Below are 19,704 nucleotides of genomic sequence, written 5' to 3'. Positions count from 1 at the left end.
TTTGGAGTTGTCATCTGTGATAACAGTACTTTCTTCTGGAGTACCTCCTGAAGGACCTGCCAGAGGCTGTTTTACACTGAACTTTTTTTTTTTTAAAATAAGTATGAGTACAGTCTAAACTAACGATTAAACATATAGTTAATACATAAACCAGTAACATAGTTGTTTATTGTCAAGTACTATGTAATTGCAAGCATAATTGTGGCCTATACTTTTTTTTGAGATCTGGGTCTCACTCTGTTCTCAGGGTTGGAGTGCAGTGGCACGACCTAGGCTCACAGCAACCCTGCACCTCCTCGTTCAAGCAATTCTCCTGCCTCAGTTCTCCCAAGTAGCTGGGATTACAGGCATGTGCCACCTCATCCCCAGCTATTTCAGCTTTAGTAGAGATGGGGTTTCACCATGCTTGGTCAGGCTGGTCTTGAACTCCTCGACCCTTGTGATCCACCCACCTTGGCCTCCCAAAGTGCTGGGATTACAAGCTGCGGAGCCACCGCGTCACTCCCCCTGTACCAATACCTCCCTCCCCCACCAAGGTGGAGTCAGCCCTGGTTACCAGGTGGCTGGGAGTGCAGTGGCGTGACTCCTCGCCTCACTGCAACCTCCACCTCCCCGGCTCAAGCTTATTTCCTCCTGCCTCAGCCTCCTGAGTAGTTGGACAGGTTCTCGCCACCATGCCTGGCTCATTTTTTTTTTTAAGTAGACAGGGTTTCGCCATGTTGGCCAGGCTGGTCTTGCACTCCTTACCTCAGGCGATCCATCCACCTCAGCCTCCCAAAGTACTGGGATTACAAGCGTGAGCCACCGTGTCCGGCCTGTACTATAATATGACTTTGAACACAGTAGTTTTGTTTGCAGCACAGTGGGTTTGTTTACACCAGCATCACTACAAATGGCTATGAAATACTAGACAATAGGAATTTTTTAGCTCCGTTATAATTTTTTTTTTTTTTTTTAAACAGGGTCTCGCTCTGTGGCCAAGGCTGCAGTGCAGTGGTGTGATCTTGGCTAACTGCAGCCTCTGCCTCCTGGGTTCAAGTGATCCTCACGCAGTCTCCCTAGTAATTGTGACTACAGGCGCGTGCCACTATGCCTGACTTGTGTGTGTGTGTGTGTGTGTGTTTAGAGGTGGGTTTTTGCCACGTTGCCTAGTCTGGTCTCCATCCCTTGGACTGAAGTGATTTGCCCACCTTGGCCTCCCGAAGTGCTGGGGTTACAGGTGTGAGCCATTGTGCCTGGCTCTGTTATAATCTTATGGGACTACCGTTGTATATGTGATCCATTGTTGACTGAAACATCACTGTATGGGGCATGACTGTACTTACGTTTTGAAAGATTCTCTTGCTAACAATACATAGTAGAATTAATTTTTTTTTTTCTTGAGTTGGAGTCTCGCTCTGTCGCCCAGGCTGGAGTTCAGTGGTGCAATCTCAGCTCACTGCAAGCTCCACCTCCCGTGTCATCGCCATTCTCCCGCCTCAGCCTCCCAAGTAACTGGGACTACAGGTGCCCGCCACACGCCCGGCTAATTTTTTTGGTATTTTTAGTAGAGACGGGGTTTCACTGTGTTAGCCAGGATGGTCTCCATCTCCTGACCATGTGAGCCACCGTGCCCAGCCAGTATATACTAGAATTTTTAAAAATCTTGTGTGTTTCTTATGATTACAGCATCTGTCTATTAAATTCTTTATGTTTGAAATGTCTGGTGTGGTTCCCATTTTCCCACTTGGGTCCTGTTAATCTTTTAAGCCTAGTTCTCCAGCCTTCTCTTAAAGTCTATGAGCCACCCAAAATATTCCTAAAAACTGCCTTTACCAGAGTTAGACAGCCCTAACTGGTACACACATGGCACAGTCAGCCACCAAAGGATCTAAGACAGAATTGGAAGGCAGAACCAATTAATCCACAGCTCAGATATGTGATTTTCACAGGCCATGTTGCTTTTGAGCAAAGAGGTAATACAGAGCTTATTTAAAATCTTTTTTGTAGAGTTTTTTTGGAGACAAGATCGCGTTTTGTCACCCAGGCTAGAGTGCAGTTGCATGATCTCGGCTTACTGCAGCCTTGGCCTCCTGGGCTCAAGCTGTCCTTCTGTGTCAGCCTCCCTAGTAGCCGGGACTACAGGCATGCATTGCCATGCCTGATTTTTTAAAATTTTAGTAGAGATGAGATCACCCTATGTTGCTGAGGCTGGTGTTGAACGCCTGGGCTCAAGCAATCTTCCCTCCCTTGCCTTCCAAAGTGTTGGGATTACAGATGTGAACCACTGTGCCTGGCCTATTTTCAACTTTTTCTCATGGTAGTTTTCAGTTATATGCAGCAGTCAAGAAAATAGTTCAAAACAACCCTGTTTGTTTGCTTAACACAATTCCAGCAGTCGTTGATAGAGCTTCCTTGCTTCTGGTATGACAGGATATTTCAAGCTTCTCTAATACCCTTCTCATCTGCAATCGGCTATTTCTCTAAGAAACTTTGGTTTCTGATAGTTTTTACGAGGGATGTCTGTGTAAATTTTACTTTAACTTTGTAGCTGTTGGGAGGATTGTTTAAATTACCAGTCCATTATTACCAAGAGTTGGCCATTTACATTGATCCTTGCGGGTGACCTTCAGAAACCCATCAGAGACCCAGAGGGACTGCTTGTTGTCCATAGTTTTGGGCACTTAGGGTTGTGCCATGGACTATTTGCCAGTTTTATGAAACCTATGGATGCCTCTTCAGAATCTTTCTGAACACAGTGAATGAAATACACAGGATCACAACAGAAACCAATTATGTTTAAACAGTTATACAAATATTACTACCCTGTTAAACAGAAGACTGACGTCTTTGTCAGTAATTTTTTTTTTTAAGACAGTCTCGCTCTGTGACCCAGGCTGGAGTTCAGATGGCACAGTCTCAGCTCACTGCAACCTCCACCTCCCGGGTTCAAGCGATTATCCCGCTTCAGGCTCCCTGGTGGCTGGGACTACAGGCGCATGCCACCACACCCGGGTAATTTTTGTATTTTTAGTAGAGACGAAGTTTCACTATGTTGGCCAGGCTGGTCTCAAACTCCTGACCTTGTGATCTGCCTGCGTCAGCCTCCCAAAGTGCTGGGATTACAGGTGTGAGCCACCGCACCAGGCCTCTTTGTCAGTAATTGAAGTGACAAGACAATATTGTTGATACATAGGTAATTCAGATTTTGTTTTTTAAGATATTAAAATTAAGGGTTTTTTTGTTTTGTTTTTTTGAGATGGAGTTTTGCTCTGTCTCTCAGGCTAGAGTGCAGTTGTGTGATCTTGGCTCACTGCAGCCTCAGCCTCCCAGGTTCAAGCATCCTGCCTCCACCTCCTAAGTAGCTGGCTCTATAGGTGCACACCACCACATCTGGCTAATTTTTGTAGAGATGGGGTTTTACCATGTTGGCCAGGCTGGTCTCAAACTCCTGACATCAGGTGATCTGCCTTGGCCTCCTAAAGTCTTGCTATTACAGGCGTGAGCCACTTGTCTGGCCAAGGTTGTTTTTTTTTTGAAGACGGAGTATCACTCTGTCACCCAGGCTGGAGTGCAGTGGTGCAGCCTCGGCTCACTGCAAGCTCCGCCTCCTGGGTTTACTTACTCCATTCTCCTGCCTCAGCCTCCCGAGTAGCTGGGACTACAGGCACCCGCCACCATGCCCAGCTAATTTTTTGTGTTTTTAGTAGAGACCGGGTTTCACTGTGTTAGCCAGGATGGTCTCAATCTCCTGATCTCATGATTCGCCCGCCTTGGCCTTGCAAAGTGCTGAGATTACAGGCGTGAGCCACTGCGCCCGGCCGTATTTTTTTTTTTTTTTTTAAAGGCAGTCTCCCTGTATTGCCCAGGCTGGAGTGCAGTGGTGCGATTTTGGCATACTGCAACCTCAGCCTCCCAGGTTCAAGCGATTCTTGTACCTCAGCCTCCTCAGTAGCTGGGACTACAGGTGCGCACCACCACACCTGGCTAATTTTTTAGTAGAGATGGGGTTTCACCATTTTGGCCAGGCTGGTCTCAAACTCCTGACCTCAAGCAGTCCGCCTGCCTTGGCCTCCTAAAGTGTTGGCCTCCCAAGGCCTCACACTCTACAGGTGTGAGCCACTGCACTGGGCCAAAATTAAGGTTTTGATGTTTAATAAAAATCAGTTGTGTGGTGGTCTTTGGCTTATCTCCGTTTATATATTCATCAACACATAATTGTTGATGGGGAATGTATCATTGTGATACATTTCGACTTAGATCAAAGTTAATAGGTTTCCACAAGACTGCCCTCTCACTTTGTATACCAGCTGCAAACTTGAGGGGCTCCTGTGTTACTTTTATTTCTGACCGAGTACAAATGTGGAGGTTTCTGTCACACTCAAGTTTGATAATTCACTTAGGATGACTCACAAAACTCAAGAAAGTCCAGTACTTACAGTTTATTGTAGAACAAAAAAAAATGCAACTTAGGACCAGCCATCAGAAGTGACATATAGGACAGTGTCTGGGAAGGTCCCAGATGTGAAGTGTTCATGCCCTCCTATGGAGACAGGGTGGATCATCTTGGTGTCTCCATGTGTGACTATATGCACAGAGTATTAACCAGGAAAGCTCATGTGAGCCTCTGTGTCCAGAGTTATTGGTGCTTAATTACATCAGCATGAGCCATTGAATCATTGGCCTTGAACTTGAACTCAATTTCTAGCTCCCCTCTCTGAACTTTGGGCTGCTGTCCTGGGGCTCAGAGCCCCAGCCTCTAATGCCATGATTGGTCTTTCTGGTTTGGCCAGCTCCCCAGCCCCACATCCTGAGACATCTTGTTAGTATAAACTAGGTGCTCACCGTGAATCACAGAGATGCCCTGTCCCTCTCAGGACATTTCAGGGATTTAAAGGGCACCAACTGGAGCTGGGACAAAGGCCATCCAAGCTCTTTGTTATACCACAGTCAGCAATTCTGCTTTCAGTTTGATGCGTAAGGACCAGGCCTAGTGATAGCTGACCTGAGCTGTGCCTGAGCGCCTGCACGAGAAGACTGTGTGCTCTGTCTGTTCTGGTGGCAAGTCTAGTCAAGTGTCAGTTGATGAGTTTGAATGGTATTTTGAGCTACAACAAATTCAATGGGATGGAAATATATGTGATTTCTATTGTTGAGAAGTTGGAAGTATTACTGATACTGTGGTTTGTTTACATTCATGATAGAAGGAACTGCTGTACTTCAGGTAGAGGTTAGGAAAGATGAAGATAAAATTTTTCTCCTGTCCAAATCCATGGTCCTTATAAATGTTGATCGTGTATTATACTTGTATTAAAACTTGGTGTTTAGATGTTTAGAGGTTTAGGGTGTTTAATAATTTTTTTTTTTTTTTTTGAGATGGATTCTCGCTCTGTCACCCAGGCTGAAGTGCAGTGGCATGATCTCGGCTCACTGCAACCTCCACCTCCTGGGTTCAGGCAGTTTTGCTGCCTTAGCCTCCTGAGTAGCTGGGACTATAGGTGCATGCCACCACACCTGGCTAATTTTTTGTATTTTTAGTAGAGACAGGGTTTCACCGTGTTAGCCAGGATGGTCTCGATCTCCTGACCTTGTGATCCGTCTGCCTCAGCCTCCCAAAGTGCTGGGATTACAGGCGTGAGCCACCGCATCTGGCCTAATAATTTTTATATTGATAGGAGAATTTGGGCTCTGAAGACCTTCAGATTAAGTAGCTGAACATTGTGTAATTAGCAGTACTTTATAAGGATTGAGCCCTTTATTTTAATCTTTGAAGTTTCAGCTAAAAGCAGAACCTACACCATGGGCCCCTAGAACATCGTCCTTAGGTTCCATCGATTGTAACATTTATTTTTTGAGAAAGGTCTTGCTCTGTCACCCAGTGCAGTGGTGCCATCCTGGCTCACTGCAACCTCTGTTTCCCAGGCTTAAGTGATCCTCCCACCCCAGCCTCCCAGTTAGCTGGGACTACAGGCATGCACCACCTCACTTACACTTTTTTGAGACGGAGTTCCAGCCTCCAGTCTGGCTGGAGTGCAGTGGCCGATCTCTGCTCACTGCAAGCTCCTCCCGGTTTACCGGCCTCCTGCCTCAGCCTCCCGAGTAGCTGGGACTACAGGGCGCCCACTCACTCGGGCTAGTTTTTGTATTTTTAGTAGAGACGGGTTTCAACTGTGTTAGCCAGGATGGTCTCGACCTCCTGACCTCGGGTGATCCGGGCCTCGCCTCACCCCAAAGTGCTGCTGATTACAGGCTTGCTCACTCACCGCCGGCTAATTTTTAAAAAATTTTTGCAGATGAGGTCTCACTGTGTAGCCCAGAAAGGTCTGGAATTCCTTGACTCAAGTGATCTTCCCACTTTGGTCTTACAAAGTTGGGATTACAGATGTGAGCCCCACCCTGCCCATTGTAACATTTTAAATGTTTTAAATATTTATCTAATAAAATTTTAAATGTTTATCTAATAAAATTTTTTTTTTTTTTTTTTTTTTTTTTGAGACTTGAGTCTCGCTTCTGCCTGTGGGCTGCAGTGTAGTGGCGATCCTCGCTCACTGGCAAAGCTCTGCCTCCGTGGCTCACGCTGCCTCCTGCCTCGCCCCTGAGGGCTGACTACAGGCGCCCGCCACCATGCCTGGCTAATTTTTTTTTTTTTTAAGTAGAGATGGGATTTCACCATGTTAGCCAGATGGTCTTGATCTCCTGACCTTGTGATCCGCCCGCCTTGGCCTTCCAAAGTGCTGCGACATATATGAGCCGCGCCCGGCCCAAGAATATCTAATAAATTCTTGTAGTTACCTAGGAAGGTTTTGAGTTGTGCTCTGAGTGTTTTTTCCTTCCAGAACTGTAAAACCTAAAACCATTGACCCTTAAATTTTTGTTGTGAAACATTTCAAACATAGAAAAGTAGAAACAGGCAGTTAATATCTGTACTCAACATCTACATTCAGGAATTGCAGATATTTTGCTGTCTCTTCCTCTTTATGTTTTTAAATTTCTTTTCTGCTAAACCGTCCTTTGTTACCCTATTTTTGTTTTATTTGTTTATTTTTAGAGATGGGTTCTCATTCTGTCACCTAGGCTGGAGTGCAGTGTGGCTTGATCATAGCTCTCTGCAGCATCAAATTCTTTGGTTCATGGGATCTTCCCACCTCAGCCTCCCGAACTGGAACTACAGATGCATACCACCACATCTGGCATTTGTCTACTATTAATAATGATGTCTTAGTTAAAAACTTAACTGGTAAACTCTAGTGATGCTGCTGCTAGTTCTAAACTTAGTTACTTTTTTCCCCTGCTGTTTTTTTCCCAAACTTTTTAAATGAAATTTTCTTTCTTTTTCTTTTTTTATTTTTTGAGATGGCGTTTTGCTCTTGTTGCCCAGGCTGGAGTGCAGTGGCGTGATCTCGGCTCACTGCAACCTCCACCTCCTGAGTTCAAGAGATTCTTCTGCCTCAGCCTCCTGAGTATCTGGGATTACACGTGCCACCACACCTGTCTAATTTTGTATTTTAATAGAGACAGGGTTTTTCCATGTTGGTCAGCGTCTCGAACTCCCATCTTCAGGCGATCTGCCTGCCTCGGCCTCCCAAAGTGCTGGGATTACAGGTGTGAGCCACTGCGCCTGACTGTAAATGAAATTTTCTACACATAGAAAAGTTGGAACTATAGCAGAGTGACCCAGCCTGTATACCCGATATCAATATTTCAATTTGCTTACATTTTGCTCTGTTTTTTGCTATTGAACCATTTGAAAGTCTCATTAAATTGCAAACATCATGACACTTCTTAGAGTAAGGTTGTTATTCTTTGTAACTACATACCATATTTAAGAAAGCTGATTAGCCATTCATATCTAATATCTATGTCCTGTATTCAGATTTTAGCTATATTTTTTTCGTATAAATGTTTGTGATAATGCATGTAATCCCCACTATGTTTTAAAGGAAAAGCAAATTCGTATTCTCTATACTCGTATTCAGCACAACACTTCTGTGATCAAATGTGTGTGGGTTTTCTCTACATTATCTGTGTCTCATTTTCTCTGATGACTCCAGTGAGTTGTCCTACAGTTTAACTTAATTCTGAGAGTATCCACCGGGAAATAGCATCACATCCCACCAGACTGCTCCCGCTTCTCATGCCAATCACAAGTCCAGGTTATTCATTTTATTTATTTACTTATTTATTTTTTGCGAGATGGAGTACTCACTCTGTTGCCCAGGCTGGAGTGCAGTGGTGTGATCTCATCTCAGCCCACTGCAACCTCCGCCTCGCGGGTTCAAACAGTTTTCCTCTCTCAGCCTCCCCAGTAGCTGAGACTACAGGTGCGTGCCACCACACCCAGCTAATTTTTGTATTTTTAGTAGAGACAGGGTTTCACCATGTTGGCCAGGCTGGTCTTGAACTCCTGACCTCAAGTGTTCTCCTGGCCTTGGCCTGCAAAATGCTGGGATTACAGGCATGAGCCACCATGCCCCAGCCAAGTCCAGGTTATATTATGTGCTTCTGACACACTAGCTATGAATTGGAGGCTCCTATGATTCCTCCTTCAGGTTTGCTAGTATCACTCAGAGAACTCAGGGAAACAGTGTATTTGCTAGATTATCATTTTATAATAAAGAATACAACTCAGAAACAGCCAGATGGAAGAGAGATGCATAAGGCAGAGGAGAAGTGTGGAACTCCCCTGCCTACTCTGGGCTCATCACCCTCCCAGTACTTCCATGTGTTCACTAACCTTAAGTTTCTCTGCACCTGTCCTTTAGGGTTGTTCTGTAATCTTCAGTAAGCCGGCATGATTGATTATGTCATTGCCCACTAAGGATCATCTTAGCTTTTAGCCCTCTGCTCTACCCGCCTCCCTTCCCAAGGTAGGGCTGAAAGTTCCAGCCCTCTCACCACTGGCGGGTTCCCCTGGCAATCAAACCACTTCCTGAGGCTATCCAGAAGCCATCAGACATCATTCATCTCATTAGCGTAAAAAAGACACTGGTATTCCTAGAGTTTTAGGAATTTGGGTGCCAGGAAATGGAAGAACAAAGTGTGTATTTCTTCACGTTTAACCTTGTGTGACAACCATTTTTTTCTTTTTTGTTTAGATCTTGTTGCATACCAAAACAGCAGTTTTAAGACAACTTGTTGACAGCCCAAGCTTCAGTTTGGGCTTGACATGTTTCACTATTAGTGCTCCTGTATACTTTTTCATTAGTGGTCCTGGTGTTAACATTTGGGAACTTAGTATTTTTGCATAGTTTTAGGAATCTATTTTCTTTATAAATAACACTGTTCAGTGATAGCAGCAGGCAACAAATACTTTGATATGACTCTACTTCCTGAGATTACTGCTTTTATATCTGAAATGTTGAAATACTCATGTTTTAGCCTGTTTGGAGACAATACATGGTCATTGATTTCGTGATACCATATTCCTTTATTGAAGCAATCTATGTGTTTATTTTTAAATAGGAAGTGTATCTCGACAGTGCTAGTTTCAGTCTGTGTGACCTTGACCAAGTTACTTTAATGTCTGTGCTGTAGTTTTTCAGTTTCCAAGATGGAATAGTTATAGTACGTATCCTCCTCACGGTTGTGAGGAGTGCATGACACATAGAGAGTGCTCAGTGAACGATCATTTTTCTGGTAAGTAGTTGGAGAATTTTTTGATCTCTTTTGAGATTATTATAGAATGAGAATTTTGAGTTTCAGAATTTAAGTTCATGACACATTTTTAAGATTAGAAAAATTGCAGGCCTGGATACTGTTAGATATGAGTTCTGAATTTCTCCTCCAAGAATCAATATGTCAGTATGTTCAATTCTTTGCCTTCTGCTTTTAAAATTAACTTCCTCTTAAAGCAACCTTTCCCACCCTCATTCCGATTACCTGCTCCACCCTGACTCATTCTCTGCCCTGACTCATTCTCCACCCTGACTCATTCTCCGCCCTGACTCATTCTGATTTCCTGCTCTGCCATAACCATTTTTCCCGACAAACCACTCACCCCGTCACTCCCTTTAAATTAACCAATTGGAAATAGTTTAGCCTGTGTGGTCTAACCCTAGCCACTAGGGGAACGACACAGCAGCAGGGGCCACGTACATCAGGAATAAGAACCCCTTCCCCTCCCTTGTCCAGGTAGTATGCTCACCATTGCTCCATCTGTGAGGGCGCAACATTCTATAGAAGTAAATTGCCTTGCTGAGAAGAAGAAAAATAAAATTTTATATTCGAGTACTATTTATTTTGCAGCACTGAAACTATAACAGTACTTAACTATATTTAATGAAGATGGACTTAGCAAAGGAAAATCCAGCATCTTTTTTCTCTTAATTTCTAAAAAATTTGAACTGAAATAAAAGTTCAAAGAATAACATTAGTGAACACTAATATGCTGTTCACCTACGTTAAAAAAGATTTTGCCATGTTCATGTTGATTAAAAATTGTAGGTGGTGCCATTGTTTTGAGCTAATCTCCTGCACTAGGCCACAATAGACCAGACTAAAATCTAAATGGAGCCACTCATGGTTCCAGACCACCAAACTGAGGTGTTATTGGACCTTCCCAGAAATCAGGAGAGAGGAATAGCCTTAATTTCTCAAACCAGACAGTTCCAGTTGGCATGATAATGCAGTTCCCAATCAGTTATTTCTCTATGGTCCTGTTTTTTCATTCCTTCCTTACAAGGAAAGTAACTTTGAAATGACCAGTGCACTTTTTGTTCTGCTATCCTGAAATAATCAAAAGGATCACAGTCAAGTTTAAAAGAGTTTTATTCAGGCTGGGCACGATGGCTCATGCCTGTAATCCCAGCATTTTGGGAGGCTGAGGCGGGCGGATCACCTGAGGTCGGGAGTTTGAGACCAGCCTAACTGACATGGAGAAACCTCGTCTCTACTAAAATTACACAATTATCCAGATGTGGTGGCGCATACCTGTAATCCCAGCTACTCGGAAGGCTGAGGCAGGAGAAGAGCTTGAATCCAGGACGCGGAGGTTGCAGTGAGCTGAGATCGTGCCATTGCACTCCAGCCTGAGCAACAGAGCAAGACTCCATCTCAAAAAAACAAAACAATACCAAACAAAAAAACAAACAAGAGTTTTACTTAAATGCAAAACTGAGAGCAGCCAACTGGGTAACACAGAATCCAGAGGAATAGAGCCAGCCAGTCCTCTGAAACCGAAGAGTTTAAGGTCTTGCTTATTTAGGCAGAAAACAAATTTAACAGGATTGCCACATTTTCCATACAAGGTTGGTTTATGAGTTATAGCAATTTGATTAGTTACAGTTCTTTTCCTTTTCCAATTTAAAAGAGTTTATTTAACATTCCATCTTAGTGTTTTTGTGTAAGAGACAGAAGTTAATCTACAATGAAGATTAAGTTTAGAGGGATGGGGGTCTTCTCTGGAGCCCATTAGTCTTTTCCAACATTTTACAAAACAGTGTAGGTAAAAAGGCTGATCTATAATCGGAGGACTAAAGCTGCCTGTCATGTGACTCAGGTCCCATTATCACATTTCTTTAAGGCTGAAAATAATTTAAAAACTTCCAGCAGATTTGATTTTGAATTATTTTCACAGTTCTTTGTTTCCGCTTTCTTCAGGCCTGTTGTTTCTGTACATGTAGCCTCTGCTCTGCTCACTGGAATGCTCATTCTATTTTATGGAACAAAGCGTTGCTTGATTCTAGAATCGTAAATAAAGCTGTTTAAGATCCTTAAACCACATTATTGTAATTTTGTCTTTTGATACTTATGTTAACCCTCATGTATGTACTCTTTTCTTTCCCTGAATTATTTGAAGTTAACTTACAGAAATTGTGAGTCTATCTCTTTAGGCATTTCAGCATGTGTTTCCAAAGAATACGTTCTCAGGCATAACCACAATGTCCTTGTGCTTTTAAAATTCAACGATAATCTTACAATATCTAATATTTAGTCTGCATTTAAATCTCCCCAGTTGTCTTAAATGTATATGTGTGTGTGTGTGTTGTTTTTTTTTTTTTGGATACAGGGCCTCAGTTGCCCAGGCTTGATCATGAAGTGCAGTGGCTCGATCATGGCTCACTGCAGCCTTGACCTCCTGGTCTCATGTGATCCTCCTGCCTCAGCCTCCTGAGTAGCTGGTAGCTGGTACTACAGATGTGCATCACCATACCCAGCTATCTTTACTGTGTTGATCACTTGAACTCCTGGGTTCAAGTGATACACCACTCAGCCTTCCAAAGGATTAGGATTACAGGTGGAAGCCATTGTGCCTGGCCTTAAGTGTCTTTTGTAACTTTTGCCATCCCCCCAACCCCCAACCAAACCATGTGGTTTATTCATTGTGTCTTATTGTTGAGTCTTTAGTCTCTTTTAGTCTAGAGCAGTATGTCTACCATTTTTCTTTTTTGACACTGACTTTTTGAAGAGTATGGCCCACTTTTCATGTGCAAAGTCCACCTTACTAATTTGTCTGTTTCCTCATGGTGTTGATCTGAGTTGCTTCTGCATCACCTGTATTTCATATAAACTAGAAATTCGATCTAAAAGCTTGACTAGATTTTTTGGTTTTTTTAATATATTGCCACACTTCACCTGGAGCTAAAACAAGTTGTCATATCACATTAAGAAGTGGATAAAGAAAGATTGATTCCCTTTTAATGATGCCAAATTGTTTTATCTTTCCGTTCTGTTGTAGTGAAGGGTCAAGATTGCTCTATTGTAAAGCAACAACATTTTCCCCTTTATAATTAACAGGTAACTTATGGAGCGATCCTTTGATACCATACAGTTATTGTTCTCCAGCAGCCTTTCTCCTGATGGTTTTAGCAACTATTGATGGGTCTTTCTGAATGCAGGACCTTCTTCTTAATGGTCTTGTAATTAAGCTCCATTTGACAATATTTTCCATAAGACTTGAAGGTTCTGCTAACCTAGAAATAATGCTAACTCTGAACCTAAATTTTTTGTTTCCTTCAGTTTTCATCTACAAAGTTAATCACTTAGTAGAATAACTTAAGGTAAAGATGGTATATCTTTAAACAAACCTGAGCAAATTAAGTTTAGCCTTTTCCAGTCAAAGGAGAGTGGGATTTGTTTTAGGAAAGCTCTGGTTCATCTGAATTTTGAAAGCCTTACATGGCAGCTGTTAAAACCAGGGTCATTATTTTATTTTATTATTATTTTTTAGACTACATCTCATCATGAGGGAAGGACTCTTTTTTTTTTTTTTTGAAATGAGGTCTCGCTCTGTCGTCCAGGCTGGAGTGCAGTGGCACCATCTCAGCTCACTGCAACCTCCGCCTCCCGGGTTCAGGCGATTCTCTTGCCTCAGCCTCCCGAGTAGCTGGGATTACAGGCGCCCACTATCATACCCGGCTAGTTTTTGTATTTTTAGAGGAGACTGAGTTTCACTATGTTGGCCTGGCTGGTCTTGAACTCCTGACCTCAGGTGATCATCCACCTCAGCTTCCCAAAATGCTAGGATTGCATGCGTGAGCCACCACACCCAGCCAGTGGAAGGGCTCTTATCTGGAGTTTTGCATTCTAATATTATTTAAATAGCCTCCTTGTATCCTTCCCCTACTGCAACTCTTCCTTCATCTCCTGTCTTAAATTTTTAGTCTATTAAGTTCAACTTGAGGCCGGGCGCGGTGGCTCAAGCCTGTAATCCCAGCACTTTGGGAGGCCGAGGCGGGTGGATCACGAGGTCAGGAGATCGAGACTATCCTGGCTAACATGGTGAAACCCCATCTCTACTAAAAATACAAAAAACTAGCTGGGCGAGGTGGCGGGCGCCTGTAGTCTCAGCTACTTGGGAGGCTGAGGTGGGAGAATGGCGCGAACCCGGGAGGCGGAGCTGGCAGTGAGCCGAGATCACGCCACTGCACTCCAGCCTGGGAGCATAGCGAGACTCCATCTCAAAAAAAAAAAAAAAAAAACAAATAAGTTCAACTTGAAATGTTAATGAAGTGGAAAGCAGCAGAAAATATTGCTAAGATAAGCTTAAATCTGATAGAAGGGTGCACACTTCAGAATATCAGTAAGTTAAAATTCTCATTTGATCGAATGAATTTGTTAGGATAAATTGATTTTATGTAGTTTAAAAATTTCTTTAATTTGGCCGGGCACAGTGGCTCATGCCTGTAATCTCAAAAAAATTTTTTTTTCTTAATCTTTGAAGTCGTTCTCTAAAGAGCACAGAAAGGGAGTAGAGTCATGGTTTGTGTTTTAAAATTGGGAAATACTACATTATGGTTTTTTGGTTTTTTTTTTTTGTTGTTGTTTTTGTTTTGTGACAGAGCATTGCTCTGTCATCCAGGCTGTAGTGCAGTGGTGCATTCTTGGCTCACTCTAACCTCTGCCTCCCGAGTTCAAGCGGTTCTCCTCCCTCAGCCTCCTAAGTAGCTGGGATTAAAAGTGTGCACCGCCACACCTGGCTCATTTTTGTATTTTTAGTAGAGACTGGGTCTCGAACTCCTGGCCTCAGGTGATCCGGATCTGCCCGCCTTGGTCTCCCAAAGTGCTGGGATTATAGGCGTGAGCCACTGTGCCCAGTCTACATCATGATTTTTTTTTTTTTTTTTTTTTTATAAAAAGTTCTTGATCTTATTTATTGTATTTTTTTGAGATGGGGTCTCACTGTGTCACCCAGGCTGGAGTGCAGTGGTGTCATCTTGGCTCACTACAACCTCTGCCTCCCTGGTTCAAGTGATTCTCCTGCCTCAACGTCTCGAGTAGCTGGGACTAAGGACATACACCACCATGTTTGGCTACTTTTTTGTTTGTTTTTTGTAGAGACAGGATTTCGCCATGTTGGCTAGGCTGGTCTCGAACTCTTGAGCTCAAGTGATCTGCCTACTTTGGCCTCCCAAGGTGTTGGGTTTACAGGTGTGAGTCACTGCGCCTGGCCTTTACATCATGTGTTGTATGCTGATGGAACTATGCTAGTGGTAAATGTATACAGAGAAAAAGGATGGGATTGATTAGGCAAGTAACATGGTTGAACGTGGCCCAGAGATAGTACATCTTTTATTAGGGAGACAAAGGGTACCGATCAGTCAATTTGGTGGTGAAGTGATGAGTAGTTGAGTAGTTCTCTTTGCTTCTGTTTTCTTAGCCAGTAGCAAGCCTATCTGCTGAGGCTGTGGTTAGTATTGTTGAATGCTCACTTGAGATATGAGATTGAGGCTGTGGTTCATATTGTTGAATGCTCGCAGTGAAATTTGTGTATGTTTTTAATCCACATTTAACCACTTTATGTTGTAAGCACTCTAGGAAGGGATTTGGGTTAGGGTTTTGCCATACAACAGTGACAAGAAGAGAAGGGTAAGAGAATTGAGAAAAGCAGTGGAATAATAATCATCATAATGTGATTGACCATCCATGAAAATCTAAGCAGAGTAATGAGGGAAGTTAGTCCCTGAGGGAGGTAATGCGATCCTGGAAAAACAGTAAAGCTGTAGATTGGTACTGGTTGCATCAAAGAATTGTTGGAGTGGGAGTGTCAGTGTAAGAAAACTGGAATGATCAGAGATGGTTTTGAGTGTGAGATACTTGAAATAAAAGGTTTTGGGGTTATTGCAGTTATTGTTGATAAAAAGGTCCATGTTGGGACTATGAGCATAGATGAAGTGTAGGGTAAGTGGTTTGAAGGGAGGGTGTCTAAGAGCCAGAGGGCAGGTTGAATGAATCGTGTGTGGACGTTGAGGTTGCCAAGAATGTTGATGAGAATCATGGAGGAAAAGAAGTAAAGCCGATAATATAATCTTCAACAAATGTGTGCAGATGACTGGTGGAAGATTAACAGGTAGAAAAGTAACAAAAACGGATAACTATTATGACTAGTGTTACGACATGTGCTTCTAGGGTGAGGATTGGGGTAGGAGAGATGGTGCCAGGGTATGCGGTGAGAAATACAAACAACCGTCTTTTGGGGGAGCTACTGGTGGTAGGGTCATGTGGTCAAAGTAGACTGCACTTTACTGAAGAACGACTTTACCTTCTGGAGAGGTTTGGATAGGCTGGGGGAAGAGAGTGATAGGGGCCCATTCGACAGGTCTGAGTGGGAAGAGAGTTGAATGAGGTAAAAGAGGGATATGAGATTTGATGTGGCAGCTGGATAGGCTCTCAGGGAAAGGCAAGTAAGCAACCAGTTGTCCTGATAGCCTTCATCTTAGGCCTAGTCTCTCTAGATCATTGAGTGGTGAGACAGACCTGCTATATCTCTAGGAACCAAATTTGGTTTAAAAGATACACTGCTTCTGGCCGGGTGCAGTGGCTCATGTCTGTAATCCCAGCACTTTGGGAGGCCAAGGCGGGCGGATCACAAGGTCTGGAGATCGAGACCATCCTGACCAACATGGTGAAATCCCATCTCTACTAAAAATACAAAAATTAGTTGGGTGTGGTGGTGCACGCCTGTAGTCCCAGCTGCTCCGGAGGCTGAGGCAGGAGAATTGCTTGAACCCAGGAGGCGGAGGTTGCAGTGAGCCAAGATTGCGCCACTGCATCCCAGTCTGGCAACAGAGCGAGATTCAGTCTCAAAAAAATAATAATAAAAATAAATAAAAGATAACACTGCTTCCATAAAATGACTTTGGCATTTGCACGGGTGAGAAACTTTCTTTGAGACTCCTCTGAAATTCCTGGACCTTCTTTAGTTTCTGGAAGCTTGTGAGCAGAAAGGGAAACATAGAGACGTGTTTGGCTAGAATTCTTTCTCTTGCCCAAGACCCTGGCCTACTGATCTTCAGCCTTGCTGTTACTCTGTCTTGAACATGATTTCCTGTGCTGCCCCCATGCTGTCCTTCCACTCTGCCTTCCCAGTGACCTCACACCCCCGTCTCCCACTCCCATACTCTGGTTCTTGGTGTTCCGTTAGAGAGGTGGGCCATGCTGTCTGAATCTTCTGTGAAATCCCAGCATCCACCCTTTTCTGGTTTCTAGCAGCAGGATGCTTTAGGATAGTAATGGGGATGCCAGACAGCAGCTGTATTGTATTCCAGATGATCTTGGAAGAACTTCACTTTTGGGTCTTGCACATGTCCCAGGCTTCTTTTTTTTTTTAAGAGTCTATCACCTCTTTTTCTCCTTTCTACTTTGTCATGTCCTGAGAACCCAGGTCTTAGGAAATAAAGTTAATTGCTTTGGGACAAAATGCACTTGAGCTAATACTTTTGCTTAAAATTTTATGTTTAATGGCTTACTAGGCATAATTTTGCTCTCTTGATACTCTAGTAATGAACTGTTTCACTATTTTACAGAGTGCTTGTGATTTCACATATTTTTGCTGGACTTGTAAAAGAGACACTTGGATGGTGGATTAAAGAGAACACTAACATTCTGTGAAAAGTTTCAAATTGGAGAATATTGAATTTTCACCCTAGTCCAGCAGCTCTGCTGCTCACTTAAATACAGATGAATGAAGACCCCATTCGGAAAGACACCTGGCCAGCGGTCCAGAGCTGATGCAGGTAGGCATTGCGGTTCTACACATACTTAAATACGTATTTTAGTATAATACATTTCAGACAAGTGTAAAATTGGGTACTTTCACATAATAGCTAGTGAAAAACTGTCGTTTCTAGTATGTTACACACATATGCATATATTAAGCAGATTTAAGTTTCTTGAAAGGGAAGTAGTCACATGAAATTTCTGTATAATCTTCTAGCAGGTTGTAAAAGTCTAATAAATTTAGCAAGTGAGTTGTAAATATCTGTTAATAGGATTATAGTAAAAGTTCTTTTCGAAAGAGTTAAAGTGAGGTAACATGAGTTGGAGCAGCTTTAAGTAAGAAAGATAAACTTGGAATTTCTTGTGTTTATTTGAAAGAAGTTTACTGGTGTGGAAATTTTAATAAAAATTACATCAATCTTATTTTTGTGGCACATAGCTAGTATAACTCGAATAGAAGTTAGTCTTTGCCTGATTTTTAGTGTACCCCCCCAATAAAGATAAACAAAATCTTATAGGATACCCTATAAAATAGCTAAGTCATACTTTCTTTGGGACTTGAAAAGCATTCTTCTCCATTTCAGACATACATTTGAATGTTGAAAAAAGTCTGTCATAATGTTTTAGGGTTCTTTGACAAATGAATCAGAATTATTCTATAAAAATTATTATTAATAGTACAAACTTAAGTGATTTAGAACAATTTCTTCTATTTATTTACTATAGTATTGGGAGTTCCATTGTAGAAAAACCACAAGAATTAAGATCTCTAAGTACCCCTTGTCTTTATTTTAGATTCTGTTTTACAAAGATAATATTCATCTAAGTATTTAATATTTGTCAGTAAGATTAATTTGGGTTGGTGATGACTAAAGTTTAAGGCATATGAGAGCTTATTCAGAATCCTAGCCCTTATTAGCTGTATAAAGATGGATACATTTCTTAGTCTTCTTGAGCCTTAGTTTTTCTCATCTAAAAATATGGGACTTTTTTTTTTCCTTTTTCTTTTTTTGAGACGGAGTCTCGCTCTGTCGCTCAGGCAATGTTGGCTCCAGGCGATCTGCAACCTCTGCCTCCTGGGTTCAAGCGATTCTGCTGCCTCGGTCTCCCCAGTAGCTGGGATTACAGGCATGCGCCTCCATGCCTGGCCAATTTTTTGTATTTTTAGTAGAGATGGGGTTTCACCATGTTGGCCAGGCCGGTCTTGAACTCCTGACCTCAAGTAATTCTCCTGCCTCGGCCTCCCAAAGTGCTGGGATTACAGGCATGAGCCACCGCGCCTGGCCAAAAAATAGGACTATTAATGTACCTATTGGGGTTAAGGACTAAATGAGATGTGAGTCAAATGTTTAGGTAGTTGCCTGGCGCTTTTAATAGTATTATTATTGATCATAATGTTTAGAATAAGATACTTTTATTTCTTCTCATTAATTGAAAAAATTGCTGTCAGGTGTTTATTGACTTGTGAAACCTCCTAGGTTTCTATCATTTGAAATAGTAATTCCTTTTCCAAAGTTCATATTATGTAAGCATACAGCATTCCAGATTCAACATTCTTTCTTTTTTTAAATTTCCATTTTTATTTTAGATTCAGAGGTCCATGTTCAGGTTTGTTACAAGGGTATATTGTATGGTGCTGGGGTTTGGGCTTCTATTGATCCTGTCACCCAGATAGTGAACATACTAGTTCCAGCAGGAAGTTTTTCAGCCCTTGCTACATCCCTCCTTCCCTTTGGAGTCCCCAGTATTGATAGTTTCCATATTTATGTCCACATGAACCCAAGATTAACTCCAACTTATGAGTGAGAATATGCAATGTTTGGTTTTCTCTTTCTGCATTAGTTCACTTAGGATAATGGCCTCTAGCTGCATCCTTGTTGCTGCAAAGGACATGATTTCATCGTTTTTCATGGCTGTGAACATTGTTATTTTCTTTATCGATATTGAAGTCATCTTGTGAGAAACCTAGCAGGCTGAGTAAAGTGAAGTGTAATATGGTAAAAGTAACTGAAGGAACTAAACCAAGAGATTTTATTTTTCTTAAGGGGGAGATTGTTAATCCTAACAAGTACTTTGATCTGAAATTTTCTTATTGTTTAATTTTTTTTAAATAGCATATGGCATAGGTGTAAAGATAAATAGGTTCTGTGTAAATCCTAGTTGGCGTGTTAGATATTTTAGCATAAGAGACCGTGAGTTTATTTTTTAATGTTGTGTAAGAAGATACAATAAAAACAAACCAAAGTGCTTTTTCCTACCTATTCTCTCTCTTTTTTTAAGAGACAGGGT

General features: G+C 42.2%; 1 protein-coding gene across 8 annotated transcripts in view; it reads left to right on the top strand.

Annotated features, from left to right (window-relative positions):
- The window catches only part of SPIN1 (spindlin 1), an 85,284-nt gene that overhangs the window by 16,998 nt on the left and 48,582 nt on the right, over positions 1-19,704 (top strand). For 5 of the 8 annotated variants that reach the window (XM_003911886.3, XM_009189068.4, XM_009189067.4 and 2 more), the window contains one exon: positions 17,223-17,432. The exons of 1 other annotated variant lie outside the window; for it this stretch is intronic. In XM_003911886.3, coding sequence (XP_003911935.1) covers positions 17,381-17,432 — 52 coding nt within the window. In that variant the 5' untranslated portion in view covers positions 17,223-17,380. Of the gene's footprint in view, positions 1-8,392; positions 9,616-17,222; positions 17,433-19,704 lie in introns of those variants that run through there. 2 more of the 8 variants (XM_017949958.3, XM_009189069.3) reach the window with 2 other exon arrangements.

This window comes from Papio anubis, chromosome 13 (assembly GCF_008728515.1).
Source record: "Papio anubis isolate 15944 chromosome 13, Panubis1.0, whole genome shotgun sequence".
Classification (NCBI taxonomy): domain Eukaryota; kingdom Metazoa; phylum Chordata; class Mammalia; order Primates; family Cercopithecidae; genus Papio; species Papio anubis.
The sequence above is the reverse complement of the archived record's forward strand: the minus strand, read 5'-3'. Positions and strand labels throughout refer to the sequence as shown.